The sequence below is a fragment of the Podarcis erhardii genome, assembly GCF_964252035.2.
Source record: "Podarcis erhardii genome assembly, chromosome: 3".
Classification (NCBI taxonomy): Eukaryota; Metazoa; Chordata; class Lepidosauria; order Squamata; family Lacertidae; genus Podarcis; species Podarcis erhardii.
The window spans coordinates 29,483,860-29,504,510 of NC_138507.1; the positions used below are offsets into that span (position 1 = coordinate 29,483,860).

General features: G+C 42.9%; 1 protein-coding gene across 2 annotated transcripts in view; it reads left to right on the top strand.

Moving 5' to 3' along the window:
- The window catches only part of GRHL1 (grainyhead like transcription factor 1), a 63,775-nt gene extending 43,343 nt beyond the window's left edge, over positions 1 to 20,432 (top strand). The window contains exons 9-16 of one of the 2 annotated variants that reach the window (XM_081857083.1): positions 3,919 to 4,077; positions 7,642 to 7,729; positions 9,122 to 9,261; positions 10,020 to 10,057; positions 10,798 to 10,886; positions 12,474 to 12,559; positions 17,484 to 17,548; positions 19,113 to 20,432. In XM_081857083.1, coding sequence (XP_081713209.1) covers positions 3,919 to 4,077; positions 7,642 to 7,729; positions 9,122 to 9,261; positions 10,020 to 10,057; positions 10,798 to 10,886; positions 12,474 to 12,559; positions 17,484 to 17,548; positions 19,113 to 19,227 — 780 coding nt within the window. In that variant the 3' untranslated portion in view covers positions 19,228 to 20,432. The remainder of the gene's footprint in view (positions 1 to 3,918; positions 4,078 to 7,641; positions 7,730 to 9,121; positions 9,262 to 10,019; positions 10,058 to 10,797; positions 10,887 to 12,473; positions 12,560 to 17,483; positions 17,549 to 19,112) is intronic. The other variant, XM_081857084.1, reaches the window with a different exon arrangement.
- The last annotated feature ends 219 nt before the right edge of the window (positions 20,433 to 20,651 follow it).

Consider the following 20,651-nt stretch of genomic DNA (forward strand, 5'->3'; position numbering starts at 1 on the left):
TTACCACCTTGACATCTGAAGGAAGGGCGCCACTGCCGTGAAGGCCCTCTGCCTGGTTCCCTGTAACTTTGCTTCTCGCAGTGAGGGAGCCTCCAGAAGACCCTCAGAGGAGGACTTCAGTGTCCAGGCTGAGTGATGGGGGTTGAGGCAATTTAGGGCTTTAAAGGTCAACACCAACACTTTGAATTGTGCTCAGAAATGTACTGGGAGCCAATGTGGGTCTTTCAGTGTTATATGGTCTCGGCGGCCGCTCCCAGTCACCAGTCTAGCTGCTGCATTCTGGATTAGTTGTAGTTTCCGGGTCACCTTCAAAGGTAGCCCCACGTAGAGCGCATTGCAGTAGTCCAAGCGGGAGATAACCAAAGCATGCACCACTCTGGTGAGAGACAGTCTGTGGTCAGGTAGGGTCTCAGCCAACGTACCAGGTGGAGCTGGTAGACAGCTGCCCTGGACACAGAATTGACCTGCACCTCCATGGACAACTGTGAGTCCAATATGACTCCCAGGGGCACAGGTAACCCATTGAGGACCAGGGAGTCCCCCACACCTGCCCGCCCCCATCTCCCCAAAACAGTACTTCTGTCTTGTCAGGATTCAACCTCAATCTGTTAGCCGCCATCCATCCTCCAACCGCCTCCAGACACAGGACCTTCACTGCCTTCACTGGTACTGATTTAAAGGAGAGGTAGAGCTGGATATCATCCGCATACTGGTGAACACCCAACCGAACACTAATGACCGGCATTGGATTGTATAATCCAAACAGATGTTAAAAAAAGAGAGAGCTGCTTTTTTCTCTAGGTCCCTTCCTTACCTTCTGCACTTGTCTCCTTAGTTCATCCTTTTAGGGAGAGCCTGACTGAGCTAAAATTTGGGGAGGTTGGCGATAAGCTTGTGGATTTCATTCATGAGTCATCTGCCTCCAGTCCACCTCAGTTCAAGCACTACCTCAGGAAACAGACGCAGCAGCTAGGCTGCTTTTCCCATAGCAGTTCTTCCCTGTTCTCACATCAGGAAACAGAATGTAATTGGGTTAAGAGTTCTAATTAAACACACAAAACTTCCTCATCAGAAAGATGGTGCTTTTCCAGATCATGGATGCAAGGTGTTCTGGCATGACACATGCAAGCTGGCTCAGTCCAGAGTTGCAAGTACAGAGAACAACTCCTCCCTTTGTGTTGCAAAGATGACAGCTAGTCAAATACGTCCAGGAAGCCCCTATAAGCAGGGCATGGAAGCATCAGCCTATTTTTCCTCAGCATCTGGTATTCAAAGGTATACTGCCTTACAAGATGGAGGTTCTATTTTGCTATTGTAGTTAGTAACTGCTGGTGAGCCGAATTCATGGGAAAGTAGGTCTAAATCCTCTTTGAAAGGCACCTGACCCATAAATTTGACCCACATAAGAGAGACTTCCATTTGCCTCTCCTGAATCTACAGCTGATTCAGTTTCTTAGATGACCCCTGAGTTCTAGTGTTTGCTGACATCTTACTGCTTAAATTAAAAAAAAAAAACTGTCAGCACATTGTCACTGCTAGCTGCAAAAGTTTCTAAGCCATTGTTGAAGGAAATATTACCTAGCTGTACATTTGACTTCCTCTTGAGCATGAGTAAAAGCTTTGATAAGCAAAACCAGCTTTTCAAAAAACAGCTGGCATGAAAGCTAGTGAGCTCATTAGACAGTAAGGTGTCACATTCATTAAAGGTGTTACATAGATAGTAACTGCTAATTAAAATGAAACCTGCATGTAGATCAGGTCTGATTAGAGTTGTCAAAGATAACTGGTTAGAAATCCATTTGGGGTGGGAACTACCTCTGGAAACAAGGGAGAAACTTCTGGTTCTCTCTCTGTGTTGTTCCCATCCATTGGTCTAGAAAATTACCTCAGATAATGTACTTAGGCCACAGGCAGGCACATTTGCCTTCTGGAAGTCCTGACGTCAAATCTATTTGGTGCTTTTGTGGGGTGCAATTCATAAGTGAGTTCTTTCCACTCTTAACACAGGGATGAGGTCAACTGAGGATGTGCCTCAAAACTTAGCTTTTGGACAAATGACACAGAGCTTTTTTTTCCAGCAGGAGGCACCATTGTCATTCTAAGAGAACAAGGAGGAAGTTCATGGTGGGCTCTGACACCTTTTTTTCTAGAAAAACAGTTTGTTGTTTATTCGTTTAGTCGTGACCGACTCTTCGTGACCCCATGGACCAGAGCACGCCAGGCACTTCTGTCTTCCACTGCCTCCGGCAGTTTAGTCAAACTCATGCTGGTAGCTTTGAGAACACTGTCCAACCATCTCGTCCTCTGTTGTCCCCTTCTCCTTGTGCCCTCCATCTTTCCCAACATCAGGGTCTTTTCCAGGGAGTCTTCTCTTCTCATGAGGTGGCCCAGGTATTGGAGCCTCAGCTTCAGGATCTGTCTTTCCAGTGAGCACTCAGGGCTGATTTCCTTAAGAATAGATAGGTTTGATATTCTTGCAGTCCATGGGACTCTCAAGAGTCTCCTCCAGCACCATAATTCAAAAGCATCAATTCTTCGGCAATCAGCCTTCTTTATGGTCCAGCTCTCACTTCCACACATCACTACTGGTAAAACCATAGCTTTAACTATAAAACAGAAAAACAACACTGCAATGTAATTTCTCACTGGAGGCCTGCTCCTTTTGGGGTTCCCTAGCATTTTTCGTGGGTTAGTACTTAGTAGACCCACTGAAATGGATGGAATTAAGTCTACTGTTTTAGTGGTTCGCTTTGAGTATGATTATCATCGTCCCATCATTAGGAAGAGAACGCCTTTTAGAATTGCAGCAGCTATTGTTATTTCCATTAGGGGTCAGTCATTCACCGCTGATCAGTTTTGATTTTCGCCTTGCTTTGAAGAAAACCAGCCTTTAGGTAAGAGGTGCAACAAATCAAATTATTTTACCGCTTATTATTGGAGCGGTGTCACTTCTTTGACTCTGTGCTTGGTTGGGCAAGGGCATTCCAAGTGCAGAAGCAGTTGTAATGCTGAGATATTAAGTTCATGTCATATCAACCCACAGTTAATGTGTGAAAGTTGTGGGTCTCAAATGATGGTTAATAAACCCCTTGAGGGTACAGAGTGAAATAACATTTGGCAACCAGCAGAACAGGTATTTCAGGTTGTCTTTTCTTCTCTCCAACAAATATACATAAATATGCCTTTTTTTAAAGGAAAGACATACCGAAATTCTGCAGAACGTTTCTTCTGAGCAAAAGATCTGATTGGGGTTTCTTTTTTTGTACATGTATTCCTTGCCCTTCTGTAGTTGTGTGTAACAGCTAATTGTTCCAGATAGAAGATACTGATGTCTATCCGCGTTAAGGAACTAATCCTGGCAATGGGTTCACATTTGCCACTGTTGAAGTTAAGATGTGTTGACCACATCTGGAACTCAGGGGCGAAATCATGGGCGTAGCGTTGAATCATGTGGCTTCCATCATATATAAAAACATAGTAAAACATTTAACATTTAAAAACTTCCCTTCAGTTGTCTTCTAAAGGTTGTATAGTTACTCATCTCCTTTGCTTGGGGGTCCCATAGCTCCATACACTCTGATGAAAATCACCCTAAGCAAAAGTAGGACATTCCGGGTTCAAATCAGACACACAGACGGCTTCTGTAAATCCGGGGCTGTCCCTGGAAAATAGGGACACTTGGAGGGTCTGCAATTCTGGGTGCACGTAACTGGCAGTGATGTCCTATGGCATCCCAATAGACATGCATAGGATTATTCTGTTAGACTTTGTTGGACTTCACACTAGTGGTCCATCTGCACGATATATCCTGTGGTTTGTTGCTGAATACAGTACTGATGAATTTTCTTGCTGCAGCAGAAAAAAAAAGTTCCTTGAGGCTGCTTTTGATGAGAATGGGTTTTCCTGGTTTGTTTGTAGGTCTTCATTGCCGTAAACTGCCTCAGCACAGACTTCTCATCTCAGAAAGGTGTCAAAGGGCTTCCTCTGAATCTTCAGATTGACACCTACAGCTACAACAACAGGAGCAACAAGCCAGTCCACAGAGCTTACTGCCAGATTAAAGTCTTCTGTGACAAGGTAAAGCCGATGGAGTCTGTAAAATGATAGCTTTATTTAGGAATGTTTTGCCTTTTTAGTTTAGTCCATCAGTCTCATTTCTTACAAGGCAAGCAGAAAAATAAACAATTCAAATTGTTTATTTTTTTCTGCTTGTCTTGTAAGAAATGAGATTGACTGGCTAAACTAAACTACAATTCAAAACAACAACACTCTTCACCACTTGGAAATTAAGATGACCTGTTACTTTTTGAGACTCATTCAGTGTTGTGCTATTTACATATTTGGTGAGGGCGCAATCACTTGGAAAGGATGTCAAGTGAAAAGTCTCAAGTGTGTATACACACACATACACACATTGATGCTATGAACCTTCCATTTCAAACAGAAAAATACGAGCACATGCTAGATTTTCTTATTTATAACTCTGAGGTGTTTAATGAAATTGCTAGCCAACCAAAATGAAGAACTCTGCCAGCTATCTCACAAATTCCACCAATCAAAGCTAATTATCGTTGTATTGTCATCACTGATCATTTGCTTGCTTTTTTTAAAACACACACACACACACACTAGCATCACATACCTCATGAACATTGATGTCAGCTACCTGATGACTATCAGTTGCTCAGGAAATGAATTCTTAGCCTTGTTAAACTTTTTGAAATAAATGGAATCCAAAACACACCTAATTCTTGACCATGAGAGATAAAATTGTAGACATTATTTGCTTTTAATAAATAACCAACAATAAAAGCAACAGTTATTTTAGGAACATTTTTCCTACTTTTAAATATTAATATTTTATTGAATGAACTTCAATTATAAATAGATACAGAGAAAAAAAGTGTGGGGACATGAGAGAAAAAACAAAGTTGTGTATAAGAAAAAAACATACCAAAAAAAGTATTTTAGGAACAAAGCAGCATGGTTCATCTAGTTTGCCAACTCTGGCTTCCTTGATTTCCCTCTTTTGGCATTTCTACATCATCTGGGTTAAGCGGTCATTCTGTCCTGCAGATTCTGTCCCCATTAACAAAAAAATGTAGTGCTAAATCCAAGTAGCAAAACATTGAAGAACAAGGTCGATCTACTTTTTTTAATCAACTTAAAAAAAAAATCAAGGCTGCTCGCTATTGAGGAAAAAACAACGAAGCTAGGGCCAAATGGGCCTGTTTTCAACCACAGTTCAATCTTCATTTTTATTGATTAGCTTACAAGATGCAAGTTTACAAGATAGAAACTTCCATGTTCTCAGTTTGGGGTTTCTGTGGCTTTACTGCTGCACCTTTCTTTTAGCACCTGTAGCCGGTAAAGGTAAAGGGACCCCTGGCCATTAGGTCCAGTCGTGACCGACTCTGGGGTTGCGGCGCTCATCTCGCTTTATTGGCTGAGGGAGCCGGCGTACAGCTTCTGGGTCATGTGGCCAGCATGACTAAGCCTCTTCTGGCGAACCAGAGCAGCGCACGGAAATGCCGTTTACCTTCCCGCCGGAGCGGTACCTATTTATCTACTTGCACTCTGACGTGCTTTCGAACTGCTAGGTTGGCAGGAGCCTGTAGCCAGTAGCTTAACCTAAAACTTTGCCCCACTAGTTGTCTCAGCAGCTAGGCACTTGGAAGGAATTGTAATAATTGCTTGGTCTCTCTCTCTCTATCTCTCTATCGCTCTGTGTGTGTGTGTATGTGTGTGTACACTCAACTCATCTGGAGAAGGAGAAGCAAGCTTTCTCAAAATTAAACAAGATCAGTTTACATGCATTTGTTTTGCTCTATGTATCTGTTGGGGGAAGCTACACCCTATGCAGAGTAAGGCTGGGCAATATCTGGTTTATCACCAGCTAAACATTGCGATATATCACAATGTCTGAAATAAGGATGGAGCTCTGTAGAGGCATTGGCTGGCTGGCTTCATGGTTTCCCCCTCATTGTGATTTTTGCATAGCGCACACACGTGCGCGCACACACACACACACCATGATTTGCGATATATTGCCAGGTCAGAAATTATGAAACCAATATCTCGATGTGGACTTCAAACCGGTTTTGGACGATATATCAATATATTACCCAGCCCTAGTGCAGAGAGAGCATATCCACTATATGGTAGTGCAGAGCTTTCCAAATTGTGTGTCGGCTGCAGTGTGTAGGTGTGTGTTGTGCGAATGCTCCCCTCACTCCTCCCAGGTCTGGAAAGGGGTTAGTTTAACCTCTGGTTTGCTAGGAAAACTGAATTACTGTGTTGCAAAATCATGCATATCTAAAAAGTGTGTCACCAACATGAAAAGTTTGGAAAGCTCTGCGGTAGTGGAGCACAGCCTCGATAAAATTTATTATAAAGGATGACAAATGTAGAATTAGCAATCACAACAAGTCTAACAAAACAAGACCTTAACAAAATTGGCACCTGCTCAGTAATAACAGTATTAGTTCCCTCAAGAAGGTCTCTAAAGATTGACCTGGAAACAGTCTCAGGAGAGGTTAGATTATATACTTTCTAAACCCCTGGTTAGAACTGCAGTAAAACAACACATGGTTGACCGTATCCACCTTGGTATTGTTATGGGATCATTTGTCTTTAAAAGGAACTCAAGCAAACGTAACATCCAAAAGCTTTGAAAGTAACATTTTTAAACAATAATATAAGTCTGCTTTGCTTTAGGTATTGATCAATAAAAAATTTAATAGGGCACATAGCAAATTAAAAGTGATATTTCACAGCAAACCTGAATACACCCTTTCCTTGTTTTCTAAATGAGACAAACCAATTTATTCTGTTTGTAGCATCCTTTCACCCATGTAGGTTTGCCTGTGTATAAAACTAACTACTTCATTGCTTATGGCAAGGGACATAAACAATGCTTACAATTACAGTAGTACCTTGGGTTAAGAACTTAATTTGTTCCGGAGGTCCGTTCTTAACCTGAAACTGTTCTTAACCTGAAGCACCACTTTAGCTAACCGGGCCTCCTGCTGCCACCGCACTGCTGCTGCGTAATTTCTGTTCTCATCCTGAAGCAAAGTTCTTAACCCGAGGTACTATTTCTGGGTTAGCGGAGTCTGTAACCTGAAACGTCTGTAACCTGAAGCATCTGTAACCCGAGGTACCACTGTATTTTCTGGCTTGAATCTGCCCCCCCCCCCCGCACGCGCAAGGCGGGTACAATAATTGATCATTCATACTTGGTTGCAATCTACATTTCTAATATATTGTCCATAATACTTCAAGCCTTGCTCTGACATAAAAAAAATTGTCTTTATTGATTATAAAACAGAGACACCAGTTATACTGGCTGAGAGATGCAGCAACAATTTTCTTGCCTACCACCCTTTAATACAGTTGTGAAGATTACATGTAATAACTAACACCATAACACTCCATCTTCAAAGAGTTAGATTTACTATGTCTTTGATGATTTGAACTGTGTATGGGTTTGGTTTCAAGTTCAATGACTTTTGGAAGAGGAAGAAGTTCCAAGTGTGACTGACTTCCACAATGCCTGATTTGGGAGGGACCAGGGATGCTGACCTCAATGGGGAGGAAGCCAAGCCTCTGTAAATAACCTTTCTTCTTTCTATCTGACAGGGGGCAGAGAGGAAGATCAGAGATGAAGAACGAAAACAAAGCAAAAGAAAAGGCAAGTGTACTGACCCCAGCTCCCAGCTGAATGCCTGTAAGTAGAAAATATTAAAGTGCCATTTAATTTAGTGGAAAATTTCAACTAAATCTGATTTGAAATGCAAGCAATGGTATAAAGGAAATATTAAAGTGCCATTTCATTTAATGGAAAATTTCAACTAAATCTAAATTTGAAATGCAAGCAATAGTATAAAGCACAGGGTTGGTTTGTTTTTCTTAAAGGGGAGGTGTGCTGATGTGGGGTAGACAATAATGGTGTTGGTGGAATTGAACCTTTATTTAGCCCTTGCTAAATAGGTGTTCAGCTTGAGGAGAGGCAGTCGAGCAAGAAAATGCAACTTTAATGTAATTACACCAAGACATGAATGTAGGGCCACCTCACAAACTATATTAGGCAGAAGTAGAGATAAATGCATTTAAATACATTCATTTTTGGAAATGGTGTCTTGGTGGAATATCTGAATGCTCCTTGGGGCATCCAAAACTTGATGTTATAAATTTGAGGGTGTTAAACTGGGTGCCAGACCGCTCTGTGGGAAATCAAATCACTCCACTCTGGATCACAGCCAATTTGTTTTTGTTGGTGTTTTGGGGCTCAGCCAGCCCTTTCCATGTTCAGCACTTCCTAAGTGCTTTCATTTCCCCCCCGCAGCTGTACTAGTAGCTATTTCCAGGGCTATCCTGAATGGATTATTTCCTTTTTGATCCCTTTCTGGATTTGCACAAAACCAGAAAGTTGCACAGGCAGATATAAACTGTGTGCTTTTGCATACTACTTGGGTGGGGAATTCTTTTAGAAAAACAAGGTACGTGCACAGCTATCTGCACCACAGATCCTGCCGGTACTTAATTGACAGAATCCACGGCGTAGAAGGCAGGGACGAATACAGAAGGGACCACCTCCTGGTATGAATGGGAAAGACCCGAGTTGCTCCTGGTGTACAGATTCAAATACATGTGGACACAGACTACTTTGAATGGAGACAAAGCGGATTTGCAGCTAGCTCTAACACTCAAATGTGGACAAGCCCTAATAAATGGAGTCCAGGGCGGGGCTGCACAGATAGAGATGGGAGTTCCATGGGTCAGGTTAAGGATGAAAAAAGAGTCTTGCTGGATCAGACCAAAGCCCATGTTCTCACCATGACCAATCAGATGTCTGTGGGGAGCCTGCAAGCAAGACAGGAATGCGACAGGGTTCTCCCCACTTGTGGCCCTTTGTCTTTGAGCTCATAATATAACAGGCCTGCCATTTTTGCAGCAGAATGGTAGTATAGGAAAGAGTCTCAAATCCACTCCCAGGATCTCCATTCTACTTTGTTCTACTTGGCAAGAAGTTGTAAAACAGGCTCTTCTTCAGAAAGCAGACACTAAGGGAGGTTGTATGTGAGAGAGAAATGTATTATTTCCTTCTTCTTTCCAACAGTTTCTGACGTCAAAGTGCCGCTGCTTCAGTCCCACAAGCGTACAGATATCACTATCTTCAAGCCATTCATGGACCTTGATACTCAGCCGGTTCTCTTCATACCTGATGTTCACTATTCCAATCTTCAGCGGGGAGCTCATGTACGATTCCTCTTCTGCTTTATATCTGGGAGGGAGGGTGATAGTAAAGAAGTATGAAAGGTTATTTCTCAAAGCATAAGAAGTGTTTGTGGCAGGAGGAGACAAAGGGGGGAAAGTGAAAGAGGGTTGAGTAGCAAGTATATGGGGGTGAACAGGAGAGCAAGAGTAGCTGAGAATTTTTGAAAAGCCAGGGTGGTAGGCATCCAGCAAGCACTTTGAAAGGACTGGGTTTGGGGGGTTTGGAAGATAGAGAGAAGGTGAGGAAGGGAGCAGTGGGCAGGAGCCTCTCCAAGCTTAGGAGAACAGTGAGATGGGAGATACAGTGGTACCTCGGGTTACATACGCTTCAGGTTACATACGCTTCAGGTTACAGACTCCGCTAACCCAGAAATAGTACCTCGGGTTAAGAACTTTGCTTCAGGATGAGAACAGAAATCGTGCTCCGGCGGCACGGAAGCAGCAGGAGGCCCCATTAGCTAAAGTGGTGCTTCAGGTTAAGAGCAGTTTCAGGTTAAGAACAGCCCTCCGGAATGAATTAAGAACTCAACCCAAGGTACCACTGTATATAGGTTGGTGATGGATCAAGGAAGACAGCAAACCAGTAGCAGACAATGGCTAGTTCTGAATGGTTTCCACAGCACTTTTCTACCAGTTGTCAAGGTTGCTAGGTACATGCAACACAATTGTACTGATCCGTTATTAAGTTTTCTCCAGAACATGTAAAAATAACTGGACTTTCCCCCCCGTACCATTTCTAGGTTTTTCCTGTTGCATCTGAAGAACTGGAGGGCGAAGGGTAAGACTTGTTACCACTTCCATACTCCAGAGCTGCTAAATATTTTTGAATGAGGAACACACTGTTTTGTTCTAGTTAACTCAGGGATGGGGAACTCAGGGCCCTCCAGGTGTTACAGGTCTACAACCCCATCACCCCTGGTCAGTGGCCAATGTCTGCTGGGACAGATGGGAATTAAACAACATCTAAAGCAGGGGTGGGGAACCTTTTTGCCTCCATGGGCCAAATCCTTATCAGGATCTGCCTCGTGGGCCAAATGTGACCAGTGAGTAGGTCCACCATTTGACAAGATCACTGGATTGGCAGGGTAGCGGGGACGCCCACCTGTCAAAATCCCTTGCACTTTGCAAGTCTCTCTACACTTCCGCTTTAAGCCTCTGATGGTGGTGACTTAAAGGGGGAGGGGAAGCCTTGCAAAAGCATTTAAAAGAGCCCCCCACATTCCCTTTTGAGTGCAGGAAATGTCTTAAATCCTTTGCAAAAGCTTGCATGCAAGCTGCTCCAAAGAGCATTTTTGCAGAGGACTTTTAATACCTGTTTTGCAGATGGCAGGGATAAAAATTCTGCTTTCTTGTTTCCTGCTGGGAGCAGGACTGCGCAGACATTGCATGATTAAACACTGTCCTTTTGCCCATTGGCTGATGTCACCTGTGAAGCCAGCTGATAGGTGTGGTTTGGGGAAAGTGGTCTTGCAAGCTTTTGGCTTGAGTGATCTGATGGCCTGGCTGGTTTTCTTGTAGCTCTGCCATGAAGAGGGGGCCTTATATCAATGAAGATGATTTTGCTGCCACCCCGGTTAAGCTGTCTCGAATAGAAGAACCAAAGAGAGGTAAATAACGCCACTTACCAGGAGGAAAAGAAAGCACTGTTTTGGTTGTACTTCATAATAGTCCAGTATGGATTCTAAAAGGCAGGCTTGTGTTAGTTAATTTTGGCTGTGGGCTAGATCCAAAAGTCCTCCCCCCACACCTGGCCACTTTGACTTGGGGGGATCAAATACACAGTACAAAATATACCACATGAGGCAGCTCTAAACCCAGAGAAACATTCACTCAAATGAAAACTTTCCCCCCTCCGTTGTCATCTTCCACAACATGAATGAATGGCTTGCTTTTTACATTATAGCAAGTAACAAAATAGGTCACCGGCTTGCATGGAAAACTTAAGGAAGCTGTGCATATTACAGTTTTAATCCACTTCATCGTTCCATTTTAGCTCTTCAATTCATGGAAGTTATTCACTCTGGCAGTGCTGCCCTAAATTCACCCCTGTCGACCGGTATCTTAGTATAATATAAACTGAAACTGTAGGTGTGGTACTGTTATCGCCTATAGCAAATAGAACTTTGATAGTGTTCATTCACAGGGGTGAATTAAGGGCAGCCAATATACTGTGCTCAGTTTCCTTGCTTTGTGTGATCTTGAGCCTCAGCACAGCTTTCCTCAGTGGTGACACTTCCCAAGCGCTTGAGGCTCCCTGTTGCAATGTGAAATGGTCTCATATCTTGATTTGAAGGCTCAAAGTCTTCATAGATGGTACAAAAGTACCTAGCAAACAGAATTTCCTGATTGATTGATTGATTGATTGATTGATCAGTCTCCCATGCCACCAGAACATCACAAATCCAGCTTGCTGAATAACAGAGTTCCTCACCCAGTCTAGGTACACCTGACCCTGGCCCAAGTCATTGTGCTATTTCTAGAATGTAGGGGTGAGGGAGGTTAGTTGCTTGAATTCACATCTGTACCTATAAGCAAACTTTACTATAATCGCTTGAAAGCTACTGCTTCAATGAAGGTCCATTCTGGGAACCACAGGTATGTTAAGGGTTCTGAGAGTTGTTTGGAGACAGAGCTACAGTTTCCTGAGTGATTTGACAATCCCTATTCCCAAAGAACTCTGACTGCGACTGATTTCTCGTGAATCACTGCATTTTGGGAGACCTGCTGTTAGTACACTGAGTTGATGGGCCCAGTTTAATTTTGTTCATGTCGTTTAGAATATATGTGAACATTCTATGACATCACAGTAGTCCAGTCAATGTCCAGCCGAATGTCACCATATTTTGACTTTTGAAATTCTAAGAGTAGAAGAACCACCTCATTCTCAAGGTGGGGGATGGGTTGCTCTCAAAGAAAGCATTTATTGTGACAAGTCCCTGGAGTGTCCATTTATGAGGAGTCAAGTGCATAATTTTCTCCAATCCTGTTTTCTCCTAGGCAGGCCCAAACTCTATCAAGCTTCTGCCTGGTTTGCAGAGAATGGATTTAAAGTACTGCTTCTGATTGTTCTGGCCTGAAATAGTTATGTGCCGCATTATAGCATCTCACTTATTGCTTGACTAATAAATGCCTAATGTTTGTTTTCAACCTGATTTTTTTCTCAATCCTCATTGACTTTGTCGTTGTTGTTCCAGTGTTGCTGTATGTTCGAAAGGAATCGGAAGAAGTCTTTGATGCACTTATGCTCAAGAGTCCGTCTCTGAAGGGTCTAATGGAAGCTGTAAGTTGCAAGCTTCTCTAGCACCAAATTTTAGTAAAAGCTGGAGAAACAAGATGCCCAGCTTTCTGTACTTCAGGGAAATAACCTTGCTCATTGGTGTGGTTGTCCTATTGGTTTCAACAATAGAAATGCCTAGTGAATTGTTCTCCCTAAGCCTAAAACTGCAACTGTGCTTGAATCACTGCACTAACTCTGGACCCCATTGGACCTGTGCAAATATTTTCTTTGATGGAAGAGAGAGGGGGGAACGTTAAAACCAATTTCACTACCAAAATGACCCTTTGGATGAAATAGAAAGAACACAGCGTAACATTAACATTAGATTTTCCACTGATATGTTTTATGAACTGAGAAAGCAAGAGCTTTGGTTACTTGTGTGTCCTCTTTGCATGCTTCTCATGTACTTTGCTAACAGGAAGGGGAAGCTGAGAACAGAAAGGACAGCCACCAATCTCATAGTACAGAGGGGTAGAGCTAGGCAAAGGACCAGTAAAGCTATTGCCCAGGATGACTATGGGAGCTCCAGGAACCAGTCTAGCTCTCAGAAAACCCATAGATTTGCCCGGTTTGTGCTATCAAACCCTTACTTAAATATGCCAGGATATGCATGATCTTCATGCCCTCACACAAAACTTCTTTGGTCTTTCCATGGTTTAAAGCTGGCTCTCACATCCTGGCTTGTTTCAAAGCCATTCATCATAGTTCCAGGTTTGCATGCAACATGAGACCATTGGTGAACTGTGACTTCCTGGTTTGTTTCCCCACTTGTGTAAATGGCTGCATGTGGGTGCATGACGCTGATGCATATCCTGACTTATTAAATCAGGATTAGATCATGCAGACAAGCCACTTAGTGCACCCCATTGTCCTCTGGAGAACAGCATGTGCCTTCGTTTTCTGTTGACACAGAAAATGATCCTTGTTTTGTGGCTGACCTCTTTAACTGCAAGTTCCTACAATTTGACTTCTTTTCCCCTATGCCAAAATTAGCATGTAATCTCTTGTAATGAGGCAGACAGTAGTGTTGATCTCATGTGAATGACCTTACTTGCTCAGGTCTTGCCAGTGTACCAGGTTCTTTAAAAATGCTTTGTCTGTCTCCCCCTCTTTCTCTCCCCACCCCCATGCTGCATAATGGATGAAGATATTCTTTGTGTATGCTTCTTCACACTCATAGGTATATAAAAAAAAATCTACTTCATTGCAAAGCTTAACCAAGAAACTATCAAGTCTAAAATATATTTTGAGAATGTGGGATGAAAACAGCCACATCTGAAGTCTTATTAGGGACATTTTCACAGGGCAATCCTATTTTTGTTTCAGGTAGAGGTGTTGAGCAGAAAACCACTCAGATCTGTGCTTTCTATGTGTGGAACATGCAGAATAACTATTATTATTATTATTATTATTATTATTATTATTATTATTATTATTATTAGCCACCCATCTGACTGGGCTGCCCCTGCCACTCTGGGCATTTCCCAACAAAATATATAAAATACAATAGTTTTGTCGACGAGTCCTAAGTTCTGTGGTAAGAATTTGGCTTCTACACCAAATTTGTTACCAACACGGAACCAAGAAAATTACAGGAAGCGTCGTCAGATCCAGCTAGGGACCCGGTTTATTTACTTTTGCAATTGGACAGTCTTGCCAACCAGAACCAGTTATAAAAGATTGCCCAGAACACAAATCGGAACGAAGCTTATACACAGTAGTTCAAACACAGCAAACAAAGAGTCATAAATCATCAACCATTCTTCTACGTACATCAAGAAAGGTAACAGGTAAAAGGATATAAAGATACATGACTCCACACTGGTATCAAACTCCTCAGGGTCTTTCAAAACCTGTGGTCTCAGCTTTTAACAGATCGGGCAGTTGTCTAGGCAACCAGACCTTCAGTAAGGGTTGCTGACATTCCTTTCCCATATCTCTCCCTGGAACTTCTCAAGGAGATGCCAGTGCCAACTCACAGCAGACACAGAAAAACATCCTGCCATCTGTGCCACTTTCAGGGTCAGATAGGAGTGGTGGAACACAGCATAGGAGGGAGGCATGAGTCACAAAATGCAGGCACACAAGAACACATTCTAGCCCAAGGTTGAATGCAATTAATATTGAAACATTTTGCAAAATCAACAACCTGGGTCTCTAATTTTTATATCGGTTCCACTGCGGCTCATTTCACCCCCAGTCAATTTCCCAAAAGGAATCCAGCTCCAAAACAATTGCTAGGGTGTTGCTAGGTGGCTTCAAAGCTTCAAAGCACCAGATTCCATGACATAAATTTGCACAAAACCTACAGATGCTAATTTGCAAACATAGGTCTCCGAGTAAAATTACATTGGTGGGAGGCTGTGTGTGTGTGTCTCTCATTGACACTGCATTTTGTGGGATGCAGTGTGTCCAACAAGGAATTCTGAGGCCCGTCACACACACAAATGGGTTTTGGTCTCCCTGGGCCCACCCGTAACAACATCTCTGCTATCCAGTAACCCTGATCACCCCCATTACTATATCCCCTGAATTCAGGTTTGCAACTACATTTTCCTCAGAGAAGATCCATTGACATGTATGAGCTAGACTATATTTAACTGGAATATCTCAACAATTGCCAACATGGTGTCTTCTGGATGTCTGCTGGATTGCAACTCACATCTGCCTAGTCAATGGTCAGGGATGATGGGATTTGTAGTCCAAGACAGACTTCATGCTTAGAAGAATCTGCTTTGTTTCCTAATCTGAACACCTTGGCCTGGAACCAGATGCAAAACAGTGGCTCACCAGAGGAGACGTAGTTAGAATGAAAGAACACGGCATCCCTGAATTAATGCTCAGCCTGGGAATTTGTTTTTAACCAGAACTGACCTCACAGCTCATACAGAAAACCCTACTCCTGGTTTTCCTTTATTTTTCCTTTTTTAAAAGAAGAAGAAGAAGGGAATCAGAAACTCTTGCAGACCCACCCAGAGGCGTACCCTCTGCCCATCCCCTGACTTAGGCTGTTTGCCTTTGCTTGTCTGCCTTATGTATTCATCCAGCTAGGATTATGGAGTTGAACCAAGCCTTTGGGAAGGCTCAGAAGCTTTTGCCTTTGGGTTTCAGATTCCAGCCCCTGATCTCAGATTCCTTCACAGCAGCTTGAAATGTCTTGCATGCAAGAGGTGCTCCGAACCTTGTGCCTTGTGTAAACTTGGCTGTTAAGGAGAGAGGGTGGGGGGTGGGGAGTGATTGACATAACTCGATGGCTGCAACATAAGCTCCCCTCAATTGGAAACCAAAGCACAAGTATGGAGAAACTATGCTGCTACAAAATGCCCTGCCATCTAATGAACATTGGCATTTGGTGCTGAGATTAGAACAAACCCAGAAATATCCTCTAACCAGGGCTGTTGATGGCTACTAGCCACAATGGCTATGCTCTGCCTACAGAGTTTGGTGGCATCAGTGCTTCTGGAAACCACAGGAGGGAAGAGTGGTCTTGTGCTTGAATCTTGCTTTCTATAGGGAACTAGGCAGAGGGCCTTCTCGTTAGTGGCGCCTGCCCTGTGGAATGCCCTCCTATCAGATGTCAAAGCGATAAACAACTACCTGACATTCAGAAGACATCTGAAGACAGCCCTATTCAGGGAAGTTTTTAATGTGTGACATTTTAGTGTATTTTTGGTCTCTGTGGAAGCCGCCCAGAGTGGCTGGGGAAACCCAGCCAGATCGGCGGGGTACAAATAATTTATTATTATTATTATTATTATTATTATTATTATTATTATTATTGGTTTCCCACAAGCACAGAATGCTGGACTAGGTGGGCCATTCACTTGATCCAGCAGACTCTTCTTTTGTGAACTGCTGTGTAGTGCCTTTCATGGCCTTGGGCTGCCATCTTGTATATTTGGGGGGCGGAGAATCCTTTCTCCAGTTCCCAGGGTCTTCAGGTATGTTCTCCTATCACCATTGAGCACTCAGCTGGGTGAGACTGTAGATCTTCCGCAAGCCACTCAGACTGCTTTGTGACTCTGACTTTCTGAGGGGGTCTGTGGACAGGATGGCTAGAGCATTCTACTCTCGTTTTATGGCATTCCCCCAGAATAACACCAGTGTCTTTCTTGCTGGCTTGATTTTTGGTTTGCTTAGAACACAGCATGTACCGTAATTAAAATACGGAGCTCACTGTATTGATGGCCACCAACTTGGATGACTTGGAAAGAGGTTTAGGCAAAGAGTCCACTTCTGGCTTCCTATAGGCATCTAGTTGGCCTCTGTGAAAACAGACTGTTGGGCTGGATGGAAGGTGTACATATTTTTTTACAACTATTTCAGATGTTTGTGGAGAGCCAGGTAGAGTATCTGACATATACTGTTCTCTCACAAGCCTGCACACCCTCAGTTCTCACAGTAGGAATCTCTTGCTTAAAAACCACTAAGAACTCTTGTGCTCTTTTGTAAAGCTTACCATCTTGAATAGAAGGTTTGGATACTATGAAAGCAAAAGGTGTTCATTATTGCCAATAGTTTAAATATTTGACCAATTTTTGGTTTCTGTAGGGCAGGAATGCTCAACTTGTGAACCTCCAGATTATTGTTGGACTGCACATCCCCTAATCTCTGACCACTGAATGTATAGCAAGTGAGCCAACCATAGTTGACCAAGCTATAGTTATAGGCATTCCTCTGCCATCAGAGGATGCTCTGCCATAGAATGAACTTATAAATCTGACAGGATAGACTGTGAGAGGAGCCAAGCTGCTCTGCATCTTAGTTTCACTGCTGTGTGTTTGGAAGTTTAAACCATGGTTTCAGTCCTGAACTACGGTTAGCACATAGCTTGAATATTAGCGCAAACTCCAAATGCAATTTGTGAGGACTCTTTCATGTCTTATTACTTCATTTTTGTGATTGTTTTCCTTTTTGCTTTGTTTAGATATCTGACAAATACGATGTCCCTTTGGATAAAATTGGGAAAGTCTTCAAGAAATGTAAAAAAGGGTGAGTATGTTGAAAATAGTATCCCTCTGCAGCTTTGCAGGCAAGATATGGCGTCTTACATGTTGTTTTTCACACTCTCTGTACACATATCTGCCTTCTCCCCATACTGAACCTGTTTTGAACAGGAGCAATACTGTTTCCCCAAGATATTGAGCTCTGAGAGTACAGCTGCCACACAGTATTAGAATGCAAAAGTGAGCTAATCCAAGTGAACTCACCCTCACTGCATGATTCCTCAGCTGCTGGAGAGAAAGAGAGAACAACCCTGGGTTGTGTGCTAAGTCTTTACTCTTCACTAATAAATAGTTTTGCTAAGGGAAAAGAAATCACCACTTAGCTCTCAAGGCAGCAACAGCACATCCCTTTCTTGTACTCATTGCATGTTGTCAGAATACCCAGAAACAATCTCTCAGCAAGATGAAGTGGTATCTCTAGGACAATGGTTCCCAATTAGCTAAGTACTGGGAACCCCCCAGTTTTTCAAAAGCCAAGCCTACTTTTTGACAAATTTTGATATCTCTGTGGTAGTTTTTGTTATGTGAATTGTGCCACGGACACCCTGGGTGGGTTATGCAGATCCCCTGGGGTCTGAGGACCACCAATTGGGAACCGCTGCTCCAGGTCATTGGCAATAGAGAATCTGAGGCCCACAGCACTGCTGTGAAAGGGAACAGCTTTTCAATATCGCACATGTTTGCAGTCCACCTCACTTGATAAATTTCAGCAGTGTCTGGCATGGTGTCAAAATTTGGCACACACACACACACACACAGCCTCTTGCATTCTGCTCAATTCACTATGTTGTGGTTGTGACACTCTATGGCGCTCCCTAGGCTCAGTACCAAGTGTGATGGAACCAGCCACGCTGCCATAAACCCGCCTCTGTTCTTAGCACATGTTTGGTCCTTAAACTGTTTCTTTTGATAAACAAGTAAGCATAGATGTAGCTGCAAATTTGAAATTATAGGTAGCTTTCCTCCTCATTGGGTAGCAAGGACCTAAGGGAATCATGGCAACAAGCACTTTGAGTATGTTAGTGTTTGCCAGATTTTGTCTGGCAGGCTGAACCTCTAACTCAAGGTTTCCCAAACTTGGTTCTCTAGCACTGTGTGTGTGTGTGTGTGTGTGTGTGTGTGTGTGTGTGTGTGTTTTGGACTACAACTCCCACCATCCCTGACCACTGGTTCTGCTAGCTAGGGATGATGGGAGTTGTAGTCCAAAAACAGCTGGAGAGCCAAGTTTGGGAAACGCTGCTCTAACTGGTCTCAATCTGTTTTGTGGTTTGCTAGAAAGCAGCCCCTATTTGGAAAAAAAATCCATAAATTTCCCCAATACTCCCTCCATCAGTTGGCAAGAGAACAAAGAGAACCTTGAGACCTAATGTAACTTTCCCCGTGAGACCTGGGTCCTGTTTTGCTCATCACAGAAGTGTATTTTGTTAGGTCGACCTAGAAGATTATGATGATGATGCCCATAGGGTTGGCCTAGCTTTGTGCTGCCCCACTGGGTGTGTTTCCGCTAGGCTTTAAAGCGTCCCATTTTTAATACTCTCTTATTTCCTTAGCATCTTGGTGAATATGGACGATAACATTGTGAAGCACTATTCCAACGAGGATACTTTCCAGTTACAGATTGAAGAGGCGGCTGGATCTTACAAGCTCACTCTCACCGAGATCTAAAACCAAGCTCGTTGGGGCCTCTTGCAGGGCTTTTAAATGAAGGTGGTGAATGCAAAACCTCTCATTACTTTTGTCCTCAGGATTTAAATGTGTCTCTAGGGAAGAAGCCATTTGTTCTTCCAGGGAAGAGTATATTTTGGCTGTTGTTTAACAGCGCTTCCAACATTTCTGTCTTCTTGGGAGCAACGCTGCACTTGGAATAGATAAACAAAAGACAATGAGTTGGAATTCCAAGTCCCCCACCCCTGGGGGGGGGACACACCCCAGAATATTTTTACTAAAGCACTATGCAGTTACCTGCATATCCCCTTTGCTTATTAAATGTGTATGTGTTTCTTCATCAGCTTAGAGTCTCTTACTAGGCTCCCCCCCACCAAAAAAAAGAAACAACTCCAACTGATGCTTACAGGAGTTCCAGACAGGCTGGACTCGTATGATGTTTACGACCGAATATGGCATATGGCTATCATTTACTTCTTCAACATCTTAGGGATGTGAAACTGCCTTGCTTTATGAAGAACTTCCTTTAAATTACTGTATGGATCCCCTTGGTGAGCTGTATTTGTATATAAACGCAGTGTATTTTGAAGGGTTGTAAATATGTACATATAAGTCATATAATATATATACATATACATATGTAAGACAAGATACATAAGATATCCGCGTGTGTGTGTGTCTGTGTGTCTGTGTGTGTGTATAATATAGATTGAATAAATGTGGTGAAGCCCATTGGGAAGGACTGTATTTATATAAATAATACACTGAGAAAAGCAGCCTCAGTTCTAAATTAAATTTATGCTGCATGTGTTCAGTCCCCTGTAAGGGGGAATTGTGGGGGCGGGGGGCGGGGCGTGAGTTTTAGCATAGCATACTTAATATTTATCATCAAGTGATAAGGTGGGACTGTCTCCATGTAAATTAATAAAGTTCGAGGTTAGAAGTAGTGTATCAGTCCGGTAGTAAGCAGTTGTAGGGATGAGTCTATATTTTCTCCAAAGCTGCAAATGTGAAGAGATATAGGCCACGTGTACCCTCCTTGAAGATAAGATTTGATGTCTTGAACCTCAGGACTATAAAAACCAGTTTACCTCTCACCAATTTTTTTCCTCTGAACTTCACTATGGCCCACCTTGTGTTTGGCACAGTGTTTATTTGGGGAACTCAGGTCGGACCTACATTGACCTGCTAAGCATTTATAAAAACACACACACACACACACACACATTGTATAACACTGAATAGCAGTTTCCCACAGTCGGGCGCTCACTGCTCTGCAGTGCCATCTGATGTTGCATTTTAATAACACATTTTTAACGTTGTAAACAACAAGTGTAGATCCATCCTCTAGTCTGCATAAGGGTGGCATATCTAGGCCTACAAGATACAAGCAAACCTCATGGCTGCTTCACACCTCCTTTCAC